Source organism: Drosophila guanche, unplaced genomic scaffold, assembly GCF_900245975.1.
Source record: "Drosophila guanche unplaced genomic scaffold, DGUA_6, whole genome shotgun sequence".
In the NCBI taxonomy this organism is placed as follows: Eukaryota; Metazoa; Arthropoda; class Insecta; order Diptera; family Drosophilidae; genus Drosophila; species Drosophila guanche.
Window position 1 is genome coordinate 2,097,519 of NW_022995745.1, and position 21,396 is coordinate 2,118,914.

Genomic DNA, 21,396 nt, shown 5'->3' on the forward strand with positions numbered 1-21,396 from the left:
CCTGCCGGCAGGGGGGACTGGCAGAAACTCGTTCTCGGGGCGCACACCGTTGCCAGTCGGTTTTTATGAATGAAACCCGAGCCCCGCAGCTGCCGCGCGGGCCCACGCTCGCTCGCACTACACTCTCTCTCCACGTTCGAAGCCTCCATCCATCATCAGCCGACGACTACGACGATGATCTCTCGGTGGTGCTGGTGGTGGTGGTTCCACTCTCTATGGTCGTCCCGCTTGCTCTGCCTGTGAGCAGAGGGCGGCAAGCCATGGGTGCTGGCGCTGCCGCTTCTGTTGCTGTTGCTGCTGGCGTAGGCCAGCCAGCGCTTTGGAATTGGAATCTCTTTCGCTCTCTCTGGCCGTCACGGCCTTGGCTAGCGCGCTCCCGCTCGCTCTCTCTGTGTGGGACGCGCCCCTTGGCAGAGCGCTGCAGCAGCATGCTGCTTGGAGAGTGTGGCGACGTCGACATTTGGCCAAGCTTTTTGTTCGCGTGAAACAGTTGCAAGCCTTTGAACGATCAGCGACGACGGCGTTAACTTTGGCGCGGATACAGCAGATTTTTTTTTCGTTTGTTCAAGCAGGCGCCTGGCGGCTGCCTCCTGACACGTTGACGCCTCTCTGTCACCCGCTCCGCAAGCAAGCAGCAGCAACAGCAACAGCAGCAGCTTAAGCCGAAAAACAAACAACCAAAAAACAAAGAAAAAACAAACAAAAATACAAAAACAAACAACAAAGTTACCAACAAACAACAACAACAACAGAAGTGCGAGTGCATTGCAATCCATCCCAACATATCCGTATAAATTTTCTCTTTCGTCTCCTTTTTTTTGTTGTTAATTAAACCATAAATTGTACTTATTTTTTTGTTGTGACTAAAGTAAAGCCGATAAACAGCAGGAGAGCAGACTCACTTCTCTCTCTCTCTCTCACACACTCACTCTCACTCTCAGTCTCACTCCATTCTCTAAGTCTCAGTCTCGTAGCCGCTCGCTAGCCGTGCCGCTAGATATATTCAAATTGGCAGAACGTAGATCCAGTAGGCGGCTGTCAGTGCCAGTGACAAAGCCGCAGCCGTAGCCGGAACCCACAATCCGAATCAGAAACAGAATCAGAACCAGAACCAGAGAGCGATAGCAGCAGTGCCAGTAGCAGCGATAGCAGCGACAGGCCGACGGCCAAGTGAACATAAGCCAAAAATCAAAAGAAAAGCAAAAAATAAACACACAAAAAAACAATAAGAAATACTTGAAAAATACATTAAAAAAGAAGATACTTGAATGCATACACACTAGATACAGTTACAGTTACAGAAATAGAGCAACAGTAAAGAAAAGAGTGAAAAGTGAACTGGGGGAAAAGTGGCCAAGAAAAGTATCCGTCGGCAGACCATCTCGCAGATACTTTTCAGCCTTTTTGTTGCATATTTTTTGTTGATATTTCTCTTATATTTGTAAGCGACGTGCGTGTGCGTGTGCGTGTGCGAGTGTGTCCTGTGTCCTGTGTATGTGTGTCCTTCCACTCCATGTCCCTCTGTCTCTCCCTTCGCCCAGTGTGTGTCCAGCGATAACAATAGCAACAACAAAAACAACAACAACAGCAGCGATACAGTTTTGCCATTGTGGAAGAAAAGCCAAGCAAAAATCACAGAGACAATCAGACAAAAAAGAGCTACAAGAAAAGACACCATCATTGTGCGCCTCAAACTGACAGCCCGAGAAGCAGCAGCAGGAGCAGGACCAGGAGTCGGAGTAGGAGCCGGAGCAGCAGCAGCAGCAGCCGCAGGAGAAGATACACCAGCAGCAGCAGCAGCAGCAGCAGCAGGAGTAGCAGATACAGATACAGCAGCAGCAGCAGCAACCGCAAAGATGCTCACGGACATGACGCCGACGGCCGGTCAGTTGTATGGCTCACAGATACCGGCCATGGGAATGAACATCAGCAACATTGCCACACACTTGCAGAAGCCACAAGTTAATCCGGTAAGCCGCACACACAAAAGATACAGTACAAAACCTTTAGATGCAATCGGAGAGGAGTGCAGCAGATACATTTGTGCATCTGTACATCTGTATCTGCTGCAGGGACAACTCGGACAATTACTCGGCTCCGACTTGAGTGTGTTTGTTGGTGGGGATCAATTGTTGAGATCTGACAGTTACAATTTCTCAGATAAACGATTTTGTTACAGCAGAGATGCAGCTCTAAATAGGTGATAGATAAATTAGCAGAAATTACTTATAGTACGTATATGTAGCTACATTAATCATTACACAAAAGTATCTTATTTAGCACACAACTAGCCCAAAGATACAAATTAGTTTGTGGAGAAAGTGCTGAGCACAGACACTTGACAGTTCATTTGCTGGCATCGCATTACACACACTTGAAACTGGCATTTGTCGGGCATTTGAGCTACATTTCCATTGCAGACAACCATTTGAACTAGAACAATCCTCTGGCAGCAGCTGGCCGCAACATTTTCAACTGCATCTGCAAAGGTTACCCATAGATATTATAACCCTTCAAACGATTACAAACTTATGTGTTCTGCGGCGACAGAAAGCTGACAAATCTGGCAAATCAACCACTTACATGGCATTATCACGACAATAATCCGCGGGTTAAGCAAACAATCGCTAGACGCCGCACCGTAGCGGATGCACAGATACACAGCCAGTACCAGTAGCTGCCACACACACACACACACACACACACAACAATTTTGTTTTTGTTTTGTGCGACCCTCGGAATGTGAATCGGAATCGAAATCGTTCATCGTTCATCGTTCATCTCAGCTGGGAATCCTTTTGTCCGTTTGTCTCGTCGATGATTGAGCTGAAAGTACGAGCATCTAATGCTGGGCCAAAACGGTAGAGAATGCTCACAAATCGATTAGATGCGGCTTGTTCAGTGTTCAGTGTGTTCAGTGTGCTCTGTGTTCTGTGTGCAAACGAATTTCACGCTCAGGCTTAGCAGCAGATACGCAGGCCACAGTCAGAGATACAGAGCTACAGATAGCAGATACTAGAGCCAGGTAAGCGTCGTCCTTCTCTCGCTCTATCTGCATTTAGGGCCGAAATCAATTATTCAGGCTCACTTGAGGTGTGAAGCTAACGATTGAATGATGCCCTGCCCTGGGATTATTTTTCGCAATCGCAATCACTGGATCGTATTACGAATCCCCCTAGCTGTGACTCTGACTCTGACTCTGACTCCGACTCGGGAACTGACTTTTCAACACATCATTTTCACATTCCCATTGTGGCGGTGGCTCTGGCTAATTGTTTCGATGGCCCATCGATGATGGCTCTTATCGAGAGCGGAAGCCCACACTTAAAGGCTAAACAGAGATGATCATAATGCTGCTGGCCTCGATCTGAATTCGCTCTTTGATCCGCGCCGCAAAAACTGAAACAAACAGCAAAGTTTCCTGCTTAATATTAATGATGATTGTGGAGGGCTCTGGGCCAGTCGTTTGCCTGCTCTCGATTTTGGTTCAATTTTCAATTAGCGGCGCTTAGAGTTATGCCTCCAACTGTGTCCTTGATCAGCTGGCAATTGCATGACACTTTTAATAGAGTTAGCAAAAATGCCAAGAAGAGATTGTGAGGCTAAGGCAAACTACAATTCGCATCCCTGCCCCTGCCTTGAGCTGCAAAACTGCAGACGCCACCACGCATTTGCGTGTGCCCATAAAATATGGTGCTCCAAACCGCAGAGGCCACAGAACCGCATAACCGCAGATCATACCACTCACAGTTGGGTCTAAACGGGTCCAAGCTCTGGCCAACAGGCTCTGGCTCTGGCTCTGGCTCTGGCTTCACATCTGCATATTGATGGAGCTACCCCAGAGACAGAGAGCAAGGGAGGGAGAGCAAAACGTTTATTAAAATTAATACCACATCAATCATTTAACAAACGCGCCTGTCGGCCAAGTTCAAAGAGCTGCCACAAAGTTCGAGACTAGACTGCGGTCTATGAGGGATCTATGTAGCTGCGGCTGCGGCCCTGCTTAAGAAAGTTACACATGCGCATTGATTTTAATTAAAAGCGTTTAAAGACATCACAAAAAAGATACAACAGCAGCCACAGTCAGAGCTGAAGCTGAAGCTGTAGCAGCAGCAGCAGCAGCAGCAGCAGCAGCAGCAGAAGAAAGATGATAAATTACCGAGACAAACTGAAATTAACATTTGTGCCTGGAAACAAAAAGCCAAGAGATCTCAGCGAAGAGTGGCTGGGCGCGGGCAGGGGAAAAGCTTGAAGAGAAGATTATTGAAAGCCGCTGTTAAATTATTGAAAATCATGCAACGATCCCGTCCGTTTTTCCCATGAACATCTCACAGTTGTGTGGCAGTGTGGCAGCCTCATTTGTTCACTGTTCAGTGTGTGTTCGGTGTGTGCTGCTCGTCGGCATAATCAGCATAACAAAAGGAATTAAGCAATAAAATATTAATGAAAATACATTCACACACACACAACTGAGGAATGGGCACTGGGCACTGGGCACTGGGCAATGGGAGAGAAGATCGCCGCGTCATTGACTAATTTGTTTGTGGTTCTCGGGGCTTCTTTCTCCCATTTGCCGGCAAACGGCTGGCCCCCAGAAGAGACGAAGGCGCCAGGGCGTCGCTGAATAGCGCGAGAGAGAGGTAAATAAATAAAGAGCTGGAGGACGGGGAGTGGCCAGCGGTAGCCCTGACATGGGCTCAAACAAAAGGCAGCAGGCTCCCCATAGAAAAAACACTGAAAGAAAAATTTCACCAGACTACCCAGAAAATTTAAATAAATTTCTATCCATCTTTGAGTATCTACAATTATCTTTGGGGATATATATTCCATCTGCTTGCATGCCCTTATATTTCTCACCGTGCACTCAACTCCTTCTACTGCTCGACATATTTACTTAATATGATTTGGCTTAATGAATGCGCCTTGCCTTTGTGCCGCCCCTCCCCCACCCTTTGTGGCACTCTTATTCCTGCAGCAGTCGTCCCTCTGCAGACAGCGAGCATTTTTCACCTTTGACAAAAGGCTGAGCCCAAAACGCAATTAACTTGCGTCATTTGGAAAATTAGTTGCCATGATGCTGCAAAAAAAAACTATATACAAGAGTCCATCGAGTGAGAGAGAAAAAGAGCGACAGAGAGAGAGAGAGAGAGAGAGAGTGGCGCAAGGTCGCTGCTGGCTGGCTGGCATCAAAAGCGCCGCTTGAAAAAGCATTTTTCAATTTGGTTTTTCCTATTTCTTTGGTTGCATGTATTTCAATTACAAAGACCACGCACCAAAATACATTGTGTGCGGTGTAGTGCAGTGTAACTGACTTGCAGTTTCCAGCACGTAATTTAATAGGCCGTCGTCGGTCGGTCAGAACGTCAGTCAGTGTGTCATGTCAGTCAGCGCGCGCGTAGCCTGTCTGTCCGACAGTGCGTATACGCACTGCACTGCACGGCCTGGAACCAATTTGGGGGCACAATTTGCATGCGAAAATGCGAAACCCTGACCAGAATTTCAAATTGCTGTTGCCAAATCAATAAACGAACTAAATAATTGATGGAAAATATGTATAGCTGAACTGGTAGCTGGAATTTAAGGGAATGCGAACGAATTGGCTAGAGAAATTTAGTTCTGAGAACTAAAGAGAAAGTACTGACAACAGTTAAATGATAAATATATTTAAATAAAATATACTTAAGTACATGTAACCTCCGATGAACTACTTAGAAATTATTCTCAAACTTTGCACATTGAAAAAAGAAATGCTGCTGCCTGCTGCCTGCTGCCTAATTGGGATTGCAACACGTGTTAACTGCCATTCAAGTGGTCTCCCATGAGCAGCCCTACGCTCCCGCATGCCCCTTTGTAATAAACAATTTAAATGCCAAATAGAATTTATGCAAATTAATTGCTCTTTTAAAACGAGAATGTTGCTAAAAATGCAAATAATAATTGAAAATGTGTGTGCCTGCTTTCGCTGGCATTTCGTATGCAGTTCTTCTAATGAATATGAATAGGAATTTGAATGCTGATTGACTTGGAGTTGCCTGAGTGAGTGAGTGAACAGAGTGGACCGGCTGTGGACTGGAGTGACGGAGTGACTGACTACCGGCCAAGTGCATATTAGATGGCAGGGCAATTATCTGCAACAACAGCGGCAAATGCAGCACCAGTCCAGCAAAAGCAACAACAACAATCAGTCATTTCGCTCTGAATGGTCTGAATGCGCTTCTAATGAGCGACGCAGGGGGAATCGAGCAACGGAGCAGCCGAGCAACGTGTGCGCTTTACACCTTACACTTTGAACAAAAGTATCTGTGTATCTATGTGTCTATGTATGTGTAGCTCTCTGTAGTGTGTGTGTGTGTGTGACTAAGGGGTACCCTTAAGCCACAGCACCCCCGCCTGCTCCGGGCTCGTTTGTTCTATTATTCACGACTAATTTGAACTGACATCGAATACGCTGCAGGTGACAACCGCTGACAATCGGTAGGAGCCACAAGAGTGATAAGTCACGCCCCCTCAACCCAGAACAAAAGAGAGTATCGAGGGAAGATTTAACTAGCAATGAAAATAATCATGAGTGTCGTTGAATTAAAAACAATTTATAAAAGAATGAGCGTAGAGGAAACGCTACGAAACCTTTTCTCGTCTTGGGTGAGAGCTCGGTGCAGGCTTTCCCTTTGACGCTTCATTTGCGTGGCAATTTTCATCTGTTTGCTGGGCCAAGTGCAAAAGCGACGATTGCACAAGCGGCAAACTGGCAAACCGGCAAACTGGCGGCTAACAGCAAACCATAACTCGTTATAAATTTTGTTGACACGAAGTCAAAGCGTTTTGAGGCAGCGTTGATTTGAATGCAAGTTCATGAGTTAATCAATTTAAATGCACCGGCAATGGCAGCAGCGGCAGGGGCAGGGGCAGGGGCAGTGGCAGGGGCAGGGGCTGGAGGCAAGCTCGAATCTGGGCACGTCTACACATCGAAACGAGCGATCGATGCCAGATCGATGCCAGCTCCTTCGCGTCGCGTCACGTCGCGTAGCGTCTCCTCTCGCTGAAGCAATCAATCGATCCAGCCTCGCCTCGAACAGCCAACGAATTGTTTGATCGTGTTGTAAATTTCTGCCAGTAAATATTTTCAACTTGGTGACGGCAATGGCGATGGCTATGGCTATGGCTATGGCTATGGCGTTGGAGTCTGGTCGCTGCCTTATACGGCCTGCACCAGTACGCCACCAGTTACCCCCCTGCCAGACTCGACTCCGTTCGCCAGTCTCCAAGCCAAGACATTATTTATTTATATGTATTTTTTATAAAGCCTTGTATAACTTGATAAAAAAAAACAGCAACAGCAACAAAAATGGGCAGGGGAGCACGGTGGGGACCAGGCACAAGATTGGGTTACGTTTAAAAGTTTTGTGCGCTTGCAGAATGAAATGATTTATGGTCTGAATTACAGATAATTGTGATAATCATACCGAAAAGGTTCGGGCGCAGTTCGCATTTGCAGATATTTCTTCGAGTTGTTGTCTGCGTTGTTGTTTCATCTCTTTCTCTGGCCTGAAATCGATATAAAAATCGGAGCTAAAACAGAGCATGATGCGGGGGGGATGCGTGTCTAAAATGCATAAAAGATTTCATTTCTCGCAGCAAAAGGGTAGCCAGCGGCTTAACAGTTTTGGCCACATAAACGCGTGTGTTGGCGGTTCTGGGATCTACTTTGTTGTTTGAAAGTATAAAGGATATTCAGGGGTTAAAATAATAAAACACGGCACATACTCTTGGCATTTGTACGCTTATTTTTTAAGGGCATCTTCTGGAATTGTTGACTTCTACATCTACAGCCCCTTCCCCTTCCAGCTTCTGCCAATGCTGAGTATCACTTAGTCCAGTTGCCAGTTCTTTTGTCTAAATAAAAACGATTTTTGCTAATTTCTGAACAACACAACAAAAATAACACAACAAAAAGCAACAAGAAAAGAGCCAACAAAAAGGGCAGCGGCAACGGCAACGGCAACGGCAGAGTGAAACCAAATTATAGAGAACGAAGAGGAAGGGATGGCAGCAGGGCCAGCTCTGCAGCTCGGGGGGGGATTTCGGCAGGATTTTCGGCTCAGAGGCAGAAAACTTAACAAGGCACAACAGAGCAGAGCAGGGCAAAACAGATCGGGGCAGGGCGAGGACTGTGTGCCACAGCGACAACAGCGACAACAATGTGTGGCTTGCTGGCTGGCTGGCTGGCTGGCTGGCTGGCTGATGATGACGCTGATGACGGTGCCCATTGTGGCACAAATCTTTGTGTATCCGTAAGAGATGCAGTTCAGTTTTGTTTTCGTTACGGCTATTTAGTGCTTGGAACTGGTACTCCGAACGGGAACTCTGAGGGCTATCTGGCACTCTCTGTCTGGGCTCATCTCTGGCTCAAGCGCCTTTGCCTTTGGTTTATTTGCTTAGGCGGCTTAAGCCTTAACAGCACTGCACAGTGCACTGCAGAGTGAAATTCTCTTATGGATTTATTTGTATTTTACTATCCCAGCAGCCCATATTTTGCCATCTTTCACCCAGGCCAGGCCAGGCTGCCAGTCGCTCGCCCTGCTGGCTGTGCATTTTCAAGTCTTTTTATGTGGCCATATTTCTTGCAAGTGTTGAAGTGTGCCCCCCGTCTGACAAGAGTCGTACAAGTCCCAGGAATGGGACTGCAACTGCGACTGACAGTGGGCGCTGCGGCAGAGTGACAGGAAACGAGCGCCGAGCCGTAAAAACTCTTCAACTTTTTCAGCATTTCAACACATTTAATTGCAGCTAATGTTTATGCCCGCAAATACATATCTCAGCGAGTGATGTCAAAGGGCTTTCTTTTCACCTAGTCAACTCCCAAAAAAAACACACAAAAAAAGCTGATTTCTTGGCCTGATTTATGAGCCTGTTTGTGGCTTAGATCCGCTTCCTGACACCTAGAATAATCGAAACTATTCCATTTTGTTCGGTGCAAAAGCAAAAGAAATCTGAGCATCGTTATTGCGGGCTGTAAATATTGTGTTAAACATTAAATGAAGTCGTTAAAATCATTTAATGATGCACTCGTTAGTCACTCGCGTTGACAAGTGAAGCGATGCCTGTCTGCCTGTCTGCCTGTCTGCCGTCTGCTGCCCCTGCTTCTGAGTCTGTCTGTTGAGGCAAGGCATGACTGCGGCAACCTGCAACGCCTACTCGCAGCGAATGTGACTGCGACTGCGACTGCGACGGCGTCGGCGGTTGTCAAAAGGAATTGAAAGGATGTTTGATGGCATGCTAAATTGACAAATGCATGCAAAACACTTTTCGGCTGCCGCATTTGCGCATTCCGCCTCATTATTCATGGCTAGTAAAAAGCCGCATGTTGCCAGCACACAGCACACAGCACACAGGGAGAGATTCCTGTTGGTGTTGCGTGTAAGTTGCCATGCAATTGCAGCTCCACATGCACTCCCCTGCCACTGCCACTGCCCCTGCCACTTTGTTTCTTCTATTTTTTCTGCCAGTTGTGCAGCAATTAAGGGGAGACCTTCGGTGCCACGGCTGGGACATGGCTAGGATTTTCCCTTCGTAATTAATCTACGAAAATCTATGCAGAAAATGTAGCTAAAAGATTTGATATTATTTTTCTGCAGCATAAGGCACAGCAAGTGCTGATGCCTTCGCCACTGTCCCAACCCAACCTCAGTCTCAGCTCCAGCTCCAGCTCCAGTCCCTGCCCCATGCCTCATGCCCCATTCCCAAGCTCAGTCAAAGTCAAATGGTTTTTGCTGCAGTCTAGTCATAAGGTCAAACTGTGGGCATTATCAACGCTACAATGGCAAGCGGCAAACAACTTGCAACAACGCTGCTGCCACATAGTGCTGCAAGCGATTCGTGCTTAAAAGCGCGCGACACACACACACACACACACACTCGGTTCAGATATGCAACATCGAAACATTGTTGCTCGTGGAGCGAGAGCGAGAGAGCCCCGCCAGCAACATGCTGTTGCGGCTGCGGCTGCGCCTGCGCTTGCTGCATGCCCCCACCACACCACACCCCTCCCACCCCGTGCCATGCCCACCGATGTCTGGTGTCTGCCTGCTTAAGATGTATCTGCTGTGATTACCACCAGGCGAGCGTGTACTTAAGCATTTTATATGCTTTTTTATGCCATCTTGCTGTCCTTGCTGCTTGCAACATGCCGGAGGAAGCTCTCTCTTTCTCTCTTTCTCTCTGCCTCGTCCTCTCCCTCTCTGGAGTTGCAGCAGAGGCTTTGCCTGATGCTGTGGCTGAGGCTGTGGCTGTGGCTGTTGCTGTTTGCTGTGCCATGGAGCTCCGAAATTGGGTTTATAACTTTGCGCCGAGGCGCGCGTTGAAATGGCGTTGATGATGTTCATGTTTCATGTTTGTGGCTTGATGAAGCGCAACGATTATCCCCGGCAACAACAGTCTCGCCTCTGCAAGAGACGCAAAACGCAAGCGGGGCAGCAACGGCAACACGGGCTGTAAAAATATGCCACAAATTGATTGATTTGCTACGGCACGAAGCTGAGCCAAGACCACGTTGTGGCCAACGCTGCAAACTCGTTTCAGTTTCAATTTCATTTTTAAAGGCATTTTTGCTGCCCCATGCCCCTGCCACAGTCAACGCCAAAAGTGGGCGTTCTTGTTGCTGGCGTGCCAAAATCTATCTAAAAATTGAGAGGGGAGACAGGCAGCCAGCGAGTCAGCCAGCCAGCCTGCCAGCCAGCCAGCGACACGGCGACAAAATATGCAAAAACCCAACAAATGCAATTGAAACGCAACGAAAATTGTGCAACGCCTACTTGCCACAAAAGAGCCGGGCAGGCAGGCAGGCAGGCAGGCAGGCAATACACAGGCAACACACAGTCAACCTCCACAGCAACAGCAACTGCAAGTCAAGTATTTATTTTTACATCGCCTGCGTCTTCGATCTGATTTTCATTGCGGAAACTGCCACACAACAATTTCCCAATTGAAATGTGTACGCGAAAATTGTTGCCGTTTGCAGTGGCAGTGGCAAATGCCCCGTTTGACAAATAAGTTGCATGCAAATAGCAACAATTGCCACTGCAGCCGCAACATTCAGCAGCAACAGCAGCGGCAGCGGCAACGGCACCAACATCAGCAATTTGTTTGCAATGAATTAAATTCCAGGGCACACAAATTTTCTCAATGGCAGCAGAGTTTTGCCGCTTCCATTGATGAAAATCTGCGGGCTCCCCTTTGACCCCAGGAGTTGTTTGTCAGGGCAGCCTGACAGGCGGCAGCCCTGAGACCTGCACAGTGGCTGCAAAATGTTTGATACAAAAAGTCAGCGAAATGTCCTGGCAAATGCAATTAGTTGGCAGACAGCAAATGAATTCTTTGGGCACTACTCGAAAACGTTTATCAAAATCCAAATTGAAAACTCAACTCAAAACTTGCAGCAGCAGCAGCAGCAGCCTAAGCGCGGTTCCCACATTCGTCAGACGAGACGAGGCTGTGAAAATAGCTGTCTGTCTGTCTGGCTGTCTGGCTGTCTGCCTGCCTGCCCTCTCGTGTGTCTAAGGGGAAAGCTGAGAAAATGGCCCCGAGGGCCAGCAAAAGTCAAACGCTGGAGCAGACCCTGGACCCGAGTACAGGCGAAACCCTAAACGTTGTCTGACTGAAAATTGTGGGTAATTTTCGGGGTTACCTTCTCCCGGTTACATTAGCGTGTGTGCAGGTTGTAATTTTCTACTTTGCGCCTGGAAAAACCCCGAAAACCGAGACCCAAACAAGACCCCAAAGAAAGCGGGGAAAACGGGGGAAAATAACCTCACCAAAACCGATGGATGGCTGACTGACTGGCTGGCTGGTTGGGTATCCATTATGGTCCACTGCCAGGGGACGGATTCATAACTTGTTAACTGCTCGTAAAAGTATTGTTACAGATACTCCAAAATACTCGGCACTGTGTGTCCCATTTTCATGTATTTTTTTTCAATCGAACAAAACAAATCTCACACATTGGCAGTGCCGACTGTCCGGCAGTCGGCCCCCCCTAATGATATAATGAGCTGTACAAACCGATCTAATCGGCACTGGAACTGACAGTGGCACTGGGGCCTCCGTGGTGTTGTTGCGTTTTGTTAATTAGCCATTTAATGCCCAATAAAAAGAGGCAACAGCCACAATGGCAATGCCATTAAGCCGCAACTTCGCAGCTCCACAGCAATCGGCATCGGAATCAGAATTGGTATCGCAGTCACAACACGGATTTTTGATTTATTGAGTCATTAAATAATAATCATAATTTTCTTGTTTAGCAGCTTTAAGCCACACAACAAAAACTATAAAAAGATTACACAAAACAGAAAAAACCCATAAAAAAAGGCAAAACCAAAAACGCTAAAAATTGTTGTTGGATTTTGTTTGATTATGGAAATGCCTCTGCAAATATCATTTCAATAATTCTACAAAAATTTGATTGATTATTATGTTAATTTTTAGCAACATTTTGGTCTGTTCTTTTGGCTGGGAAAGGCAATTCTTTGAGTTGGCAAAGTTTGAGTAAAATTCAAAGATGTCCCCAACTTTGCACCTTGACTGTGTGGCGTTGCAACTCCATTTCCATTAGCTGCAGCATCTATCTGCCTTACACCTCTGCTGCAGTGGCAAAGTCATTCATCAAACAGAATGCTGCAAGATCTCTTCACCTAAGCAGCGACACTATGAAATTAAAACATATAAAATACGCTAATCGATAGAGATAAAGGGGAACTAAAGGGGAGGCCACACTCCCCATCATCATTAATCAAAGTCAGCCCCAAAGGGGTTTTGGCCATCTTCGTTTTGTGCTGGAACACAGTGTCAACCCGTGAAGCGAGAATAAAGAAATCAATAAGTCAAATGACCAGCCACGGATCGGGATCGGGATCGGGATCGGGAGGGAGTCCGAGTGCGAGTGCGAGTCCGAGCCCAAGTCCGAGTCCAAGTTGCGGGGCATTTTCATTATTTATTATTAAACGAATTGGTGCAACCTTAGCTGCCAAAGCAATTGGCTACCGGTCTTCTCCATGACTGCCATTCGCCATTCCCCCACAGTCCATTCCCATCACCATCTTCACAGTCAGTTCCATTCGAAATGAATATGCAAAAGAGCAGACAAACGGACAGCCAGACAACAGACGGCAGTGAATAAATATAAAACACAACAAAAAGCACAGAAGAAAGAAAAAACCGAAAGGGGGAAGGCCGAGTGAGGCCCAAAACCGGCAGCATTTCGGTGCTGCAGACCAGACAGCTGGACAAGCCCTCTTCACAGCGGGAGAAGCAGCAGCAGCAGCAGCAGCAGCAGACCAGACCAGACCAGACAGATCCCGGAGATGGCCATGGGGTTTGGAGTATTCGGAGCCCCATAACCCCACCCCACCCCCGATGTGCCGCTCTTATTTAGCTAATTTAAATGAGCTGAAAACAAGCAGTTGGGCAGCCAGAATGCCGGCAAAACGAATGCTGGCATACACTTATGATTGAGGGTTAAGGCAACGAGGAACCCTGACAACTACAGAGTATCCCAAAGTGAATCGGAGTCCAAAACGAAGTCGGTTGAAAGGAGATTTTATGGTTTTGCGTTTTGCAATTTATCAAGCAATTTTTTGTTTTGGGAGCGAACAGCAGCAGCAGCAGCAGCAACAAATTGATTTGCATATCCAATTATAAACACATTCCGCATGAAAGGAGATGCCACGGAGCCCTCCCTCTACATGGCTGCTCGGCTCCTGGGCTATTGAGCTCCTTCTGCTCCTCCAAGTGCTCTTCCTGCTGCTGCCTGTCCGAGTCTTTTGTTCAACACAAATTGTCGCACTTTAGCAGCACAACAAATGAAACGAATTGTTCCCATGTCCCACAGCGCGAGATATTTACACTGTTTAACCGCAGGAGATGCGGTTGCCCACATTTATATGCCACTGGCACGAAACGCCAGCTTTTTGTTGTATCTATTTATTCAGCCATTTAAGCAGCTCTTTTGGGGGGCGCTTATTTGCTCCGCTAAATGGGAAGGAGATAATGCACTGGGCAGGGGTTCGAGCCTGGCCCAGTTAGATATCGGGCCGATCGTGGTCTAAAACAAACAATGCTATGCCCCATATAATGGAACAAATCTGATTGCACATTGTACAACCATTAATCGAGTCACGCCAGTCAGCAGTCAGCAGAGTCATCCAGTCACACAGTCAGGAGTCGGCAGTCCACAAGAGAAATGTCTTTTAACATGATACAAATGCATTAGTTGGAGTCACAGTTTTATGGGATATTACCCAAAAGAGAGCAGTTGTTTGTGGCGGCATAAATCATGGAAAAATTTGAATTTAAATTCTCCTGAGAATGCCCTGCGCTCCTCAGATTCTTTTTGCAGATCTTTGCTTGGATTATCTGCACAAAAAGCATTCAATTCTTCAAATCAAGAACCCAAATCACATTCGAATCAGAGTAAAAGTATCCGCCAGCAGTTGATGAACTTCAGTCGGAACTTTGAGCTGTTTTTCGTACTCTTAAGGGATTCATTTCTAAGATTTCTGCTCGGATTATCCACAATGTAAGGCATTCAATTTGGTAAAGATGTAAAGGTGTTTGGTCTGGGTGGGGGCTTTGGCTGGGGCTTGTGTACTCCCGGCACTTATTAAACACTCGTCACTTTTAATTAAAAGTCGCCGCCTGTTCCACTCTCTGGCGTTTGCCTGCAGCCCCTCTTGTCCCCCTCTTATTGGCCAGGCTGTTTCCTGGGCTGTTGTGGCTCTGCTGCTGCTGCTGCTGCTGCTGCATGCCACTGCAATTTGCAATTACCACAAACACGCGGCACAGGCGCAGGCAGCCCCGCAGACCCGCAGCATGGAGCATGGGGCATGTGGCATGGCAAAAGTTTTGCAATTAGAACACTTTTCGCGTGGTTTTAATGATAACACATACAAGGGGGGTGCAGTGGTATGTGCCACTGCAGCTTGGGGCGTGGCAGGAAACTAGCTTTTAAGTGTGTCTGCACTCGGGGCACCAGAGAGAGTTCGAGAGCGAGCGAAAGAGAGTGTGTGTGAGAGCCAAGGGAACATTTCGAGTGAAAAACGCTCGAAAGGATTTTCTATTTTCTATTTATATATTTGTTTTTTTTTTTTTTTTTGCATCAGAATTTGCAGGAATTTCTGCCGCAGTGGCACAAAGTTTCGGGGCATTTATGGCCATTTGTTGTTTTAGGAGCCGTTGCCTGGCTTCGACCTGTGGCACAGTTTCAGAATCAAGTGCGCCCCGGCGGCTTGTGTTTACCCAAAAGAAAATGAGTAAGAAAAGGCAAAGAATGGATGAATAGAGAGCCAGGAGCCAGCTTTTGTGCTGGCCCATTGTTCTGCCAACGGATTCTGAGTGTGTCCTGAGTGTGTGTCCTTTGTGTGTGTCCTGTGTTGTGGTTCGGTCAAGTGGTGACGCACAATGGACAGAAAGACAGAGAGGCTTTGTGCGTGTCCCGTCCCTGTTCCTGTTTTCGTGCTATGTTTGTCCAGGATCACACACTTGATGATCTCGCTCGCTCTCTGGTACCTCATTAGAGCGCAGATTTAGAGCAAAAATGTTCTCGCATTAAAGGATTTGCCGGGATCAACGGCGGACTTAGTGCCGCCAGTGTGCGACATCCTGCTGCGATAATCGTTGAGCGGATCAAAGAGCGCGCAGGAGAGAGAGAGAGAGAGGAGAAGAGTGAGTGATGCTTTCCCCCCCCTGATGGACCACTAATTTGTTACAAAAATTGCACATTTGGCTGTCGGTTCCCAAGCGCGCCATGGGGTGGCTGTGCATCCGCATCCCTCCCTCTCTCTCTCACTCTCTCTCGTTCAGTGTCTTTCTGTTGCTCTCTCTCTCTCCGCAGTACATCCATCATGGCCATTTGTCAGTTGCCTCCTCCTTCTGGTGCCATCCCTTGCCCTGCCCTGCCCTGGCTTTGCCTTCATTCATTGTCGTCGGCCTTGCCCTTTGACCTTGGTCTCCTACTGCGCCATTTCAGCGCATTTAGCGGCACTTAGTTCATGCATCTCTCTGCCAAAAGTACAGTTGAGAAAAAAATCAGTTGCCATTTTGGTTTGTTTTTAGGCCAAGAAAAAAATCTAAATATTTTACTGCTCAAACGATTGCAAATTTATCGCTCCCCCCTTACGGTAATCGATAGCGTAATCGATGGCGTAACTTCTCTTTGTTATCGCTGCATTATTCAAGCGACAATATCAATCAATTGTCTGGCCATAAATATCAATACTCAATATCAAGTTGGCTTTCAATCAAACTCATTATGCTAATGAAGACACACAGCTGCACACGCCTACACACAGACAGCACAAATACACACAGATACAGATACACCAGAGTCAGTTAGTCAGTCAGTCAGTCAGTCAGTCAGGCAGTTCCTCAATCGATCAGTTTGCTGAGTGAATCGTTGAGCGTTGACTCTCAACTTGCCTCGCCTCGCCTCGCCTCGATTCATCTCTTGACTCTTGACTAACTTGTCGGGCTCTGTGGCTCTGGGGGTTTGCTCTCTCGCTGCTTAACCATCCGAGATTCCTCCCCTCATCATCATCATGCCATGATGTTGTTGATCGTCGAATGCCAATGCCTGACCATCGACATGAACATCGAGCATCGAGCGTCGAGCGTCGAGCGTCGAGCTGGGGGACAGCTTGCGGCGACGTTTAAATTTGTTCATACTATAAACAAAATGAGCTGCAGATTCTATCTGTTCGTGTAAATATTTGTTAAAATTAAGCTTTCAACTGAAAAGTATCAAAAATTTTAATTTTTTTCGTTTCATATCGAAACTCTCCACTCTGGGCATTTCAGTTGCTCATTCATTTTGTCGTACGAGTCTACGAGTGGAAGTGCACTTGGATCATTGATTGATCGCAGGCTGATCTCGCTGGCTGATAAGTCACGGGTAGTGTTGGGGCGCCCGTTGGCTGACAAACGATTAGGCTAATACTTGGTAATTTCACTTAATTTGATTTGCACTCTAAGTGATCACCCTATGACTGATCATTAGAGATCAGCAGCAGCAGCAGCAGCAGCAGCGCCAGCCAGCCAGCTGCCATAACTCTCTGGGAAATACAACAGAGAGGAGCTGTAGATGCTAATTTGTCAGCTAGATTGTCGGTGGGGATTGGAGAGATCTTCCAAGTGCACAACTATTTGATGACATCATTGGTGTGGAGTTGCTGCCAGGCGTTACCAGCAGCGGATTTAAGATCAATGGAGGAGTTCCACAACTGCCAGCAAGTGATTAAATCAGCAGAAAGATTCAAGATCAATGAAGCAGCAGATCAATGAATTTTTACTTGTTTTCGCAGGGCATTCCGCATTCGTCTAGTTCCAGCTCGAATTAAAATTTTGCCTGCATTTTTAATGTAGCTTTTGTTGTTGTTGTTGCCTGTGGCTAATGTTTTGTCTTTATTTCTGCTGTGTGGTTTTTCTTTTTATTTAGTTTTTTGTTTTTTGTTTTTTGTTTTTGTTTTGTTTAGCCCGCAGACATGAGGCAGACATGCAAACCGGGCCCGGTGTCGGGGTAGGCCAGCACAATAAAAAAAAACCAACTACAGTGGAAACGAAAGAAATAATAAAAACAGCAACAGCTACACAGGAACAACACCTTTGAGCACACACACTCGAACACACACACACACACCCATAATTCAATTAATTTGATTTGATTTAATTGCCGCAATGAAAGCGGCTCATAAATTGCATAAATTAGCCACGAACTACTGAGTAATTATAGCAGTAATCGCACAGGTATGCGATACATAGGTATACATATAAATTCATATACATGTGTATGTAAATATCTTCATGCTAAATCCGCTATATGCACACGATCTGAAGCACAGAACAGTGTGCCCAGTTGGCGCTGCAAGTTGGAATGCAACTTTCGAGTGTTTTTTGGGCACACCATCTGCCGTGCCCGTGATGCCCCTTTCCCCCTGCCGTTGCTGGTGCAGGCTAATGACGTTGCAAATGTGCGGTTCTTGTTGCCTGTCAGCGTTTATTTGTCTCCTGCCCCGGATACCTGGTACCTGCTCCCGGACCCTGCGCCCTGTGCAATGTGCTGAAAGTTGTGCGAGTTTTATGAACTTTTAAGCAGGCTCTAAGTGTAATGTGAGTTGAACACGTCATCAGACGGGGGGGAGCACAGAAAGAGAGAGAGAGAGCGAGAGAGCGAGGGAGAGGGTTGAATGTGTGAAGTGGCAGTAGGGGCAGGCGCTAGCATTACGCGTGAGGCAGGCAGCTTCTCGGGGATGCCCACCAAAAATTGTTATAGGAAGACGACACTCCTTGCTGCTGGGTGGCAACCCTCGAGAGCTCGTATTCCCTGCCCCCAAACATAAGCAACCCCAATTATGGCCACCGGTCCTGAACTTAAACACCCAAACAGGAACAGGAGCTGGAGCAGGCACAGGCACAGGCACAGGCACTCAGCTAAGTTCGGGCTCAAATTAATTGCAATCCGAGGCACACATTAAATGTGACCCCCAGAGCCACAGAGATTGTCATGTGGCCCTAATGAGCGGTCAGTTAATCATGGATATGCCAGTCGTACCAGGCGTACAAGGGGGTTGCAAGGGATGGGGGCGTGAGTCCTTTTACTGGATGCTGCGACTGATGATGCGCATCCGATGAAGGCCCAAAAGAGCTCAGCCAAATGAGCAGCAAAGTGCTCAAGGCACAGACTCGTAAAATGAACGCATTCTCGAAATTAAAAGTCACACATTAAAGACACATTTAATGCCATAATTGTCTCAGTTTCAGTTTTAGTTGCAGTTTCAGTTTCTCAAGTCCACAAACTAATCAAGGGAAAAGTGTGCACCAAAAATATATTTTTATATCCTTACAACCCCCTGCCTCGTGCGCCGCTGCCGCTGCCACTGCCTCTGCCGTTTCCTTTTTTTGATTTTCTGTACAATTTCTCAAAAATAATAATAAATAATACACAAAAAAAGAGAAAAAGAACAGAAAAAAGGCACCATCAGCCACGAAAGACTTTGCGCAGATAAGGAAGCGCAAAAATAAAAAAAAATAATAATAATAAAAATTATGATGAAAAAGTCTGGCTGGGGCTTTTGGAAACTCCATTAATTTGTTGTTGTTGTTGTTGTCCGGCTACTTCATCCTCGATCTGGACTCTGGCCACTGGGATGTTGTTTTTTGGAGCGTCATTGTTAATGAGTTTTCGTGTATGGCTTACTTATGGGAACTCGAAGGTACGATACGCAGACCAGTTCCAAGGAACTCGGTCCTGCAAAAGTCCAAGACAAAGTCTCAGTCGAGGCCTCGACCATCAAACGGGGCAGGCCAGGAGTCGACTCCAGTCCAGTCCAGTCCAGTCCAGTCCAGTCCAGAGCCTACTTAGACCAGAGTTTTCGTCTCTGCTCCTGAGTGAGGCGGTGCGGAGGGGGGAGCTTCGTTTTTTAATAAACTTCTGGATACGCTGCTTCCAGCGAGGCTCCCTCTGCACAGTTCCCACGCTGCTTTTAATTTGTGAGCTCCATACGGGGCACGGGCACGGTCACGGGTACTGGCTGCAGAATCAGAATCAAAGCCATTAGTTTACACTTTACATGCTAATGGAAGGATGAAGAGTCGAGTCTGTGGTGGCATCCTTCTGCAGAGTGGACTGTGGACTGTGGACTGTGGACTGTGCCTGGAGCCCTACTTCGACTGCACGGAGTGGCTTCCGAATGGTATGCTGGAGAGTAAAGCCGAAACCAATGAACTTTTTTTAATTGCCTATGAAAATTGTGTCTGCCGCTGCTCCTGGTCGCTCGATCCCTCTCGCTCTGTCTCTGGCAGCGTATTCGGGTAGCGCTCTCTTGCCGCGTCTCGTCTGCCACTGCCCCTGCTACAGCCGCAGCCGCAGATCTTTCCTGCCTCTGCTGCTCCGTTGTCGTTTGCCGCAATTTAAAGTTTCTTTCGCCTCGCCTCGCCTTTTGCTGTTTTATGTTTTATGTTCCGTGTTTGTTGTTTTATTTGCATTTTGGCGCCGGAGTTTTCGAGTTAAAAAACATTTTGAGTGCCGTTGCCGCTCAGCCGTTGATGAGGTGCTGCTGCCCCCAAAACACTGTGCCACAAAGTTTTGCGGATTAGCCAAGACAGCAGCAGCAGCAGCAGCAGCCACTACATACATATGTACAAATTGGAATCGATGAATGATGGACTGGGCACAGCTGCTGCTTGTCATCGTCGTCGATAGTTTGGCTTTTATGGGGTGAAAGTTGTGTCTTGTGCTCTAAGCTTTTTGCCATAGGGAAATGGAAGACAAAAGTTACCCAAGAGTTAGCTATAAATTGTTTAAAATGTGTGCAGCAATTTGATTTAACTTTTAACAACAATTGAGCAGCATATCCTCTCGATGCTCTCCTGCCAACTCTTTCCCTTTTGCTTTTCTTCTTTGATTGGGCAACACTTTCAGTTGCCCCTCGGGTGGTCCATTCTTTTGGCTAATTAAAACAGTAAAATGACATTTTTTTGCTGTCCTGCAGTGCAGTGAGAGCCAGAGAGGGAGAGACCATCAAAAGGCGCGAGCTAAACAAATTCGGTCAACGCAGCAGGTGATTGTCCCAGGGAGCAGGGGCTGGGGCAGAGAGGCAATCGAGAGGCTGTGACCCATTCCCAGCAGCTCTGAGGCATCTTTCATCTGTGTGCAACACACAGCGGGCGCTATCAGCAAATGGCGCTGCAGGTTGCAGCACCTTTTATCTACCTCACCTCGCTACAGCTCTCTCTCTCTCTCTCTCTCTCTCTCTCGCTCTCTTCTCTCTTCGCTTTCGCTCTCTCCGGCACATCAATCGAAGGCGGTGTCATAATTTTCACAGCAGGTGTCGCTGCTAATGATTTACAATGAGGCATTGGCCAGGGGCAAGGGGCAAGGGGCAGGGGTAGACAGTGTCAGAGTGCACTTTGTTGCATCGCTTGCCCTTTCCCCTCCCCCGCTTTGTCCCCTCCCCCCTGGCTGCTGTGTCGGCAAACAACAATAAAAATGTGAAAAAATCTAAATTCGTTGTGGTAGACGTCGTCGCTGTTTTGTTTGATGTTGCCCCTGTGCTGCATGCTGCATGGGGCAGCATCGGAAAACAATTCATTATTCATCAGCGCACACATTGAAAATGGGTCTAGAGCCAGCTCTCCCCCCGCCCGCTCTCCCTGCTGCTGGCCATTGTCCAGTGGGCAGGGGCGTTGCAGCGGCTAATTTGGCTGAGACTGCGGCCAGAGACTGGCGCCAGCGGCGCCCCCCCGCAGGCTGCATAAATGCCAAACAAATTGTTGACTTTTCCTTAACATTTACGAGTATTTTGTGATCTGATTTGACGGGGAATTGGGGCAGCGTGATGGGTTGGGGGGGGG

The 21,396-nt window shown here is 47.3% G+C and overlaps 1 protein-coding gene across 2 annotated transcripts in view; it reads left to right on the plus strand.

Moving 5' to 3' along the window:
• The first annotated feature begins 470 nt into the window (after positions 1-470).
• LOC117581070 (transcription factor Sp9) overlaps positions 471-21,396 on the plus strand; it is a 27,229-nt gene continuing 6,303 nt past the window's right edge. Inside the window, exons 1-2 of one of the 2 annotated variants that reach the window (XM_034267945.1) lie at positions 471-788; positions 1,542-1,970. In XM_034267945.1, coding sequence (XP_034123836.1) covers positions 1,857-1,970 — 114 coding nt within the window. In that variant the 5' untranslated portion in view covers positions 471-788; positions 1,542-1,856. Of the gene's footprint in view, positions 1,971-21,396 lie in introns of both variants that reach the window. The other variant, XM_034267946.1, reaches the window with a different exon arrangement.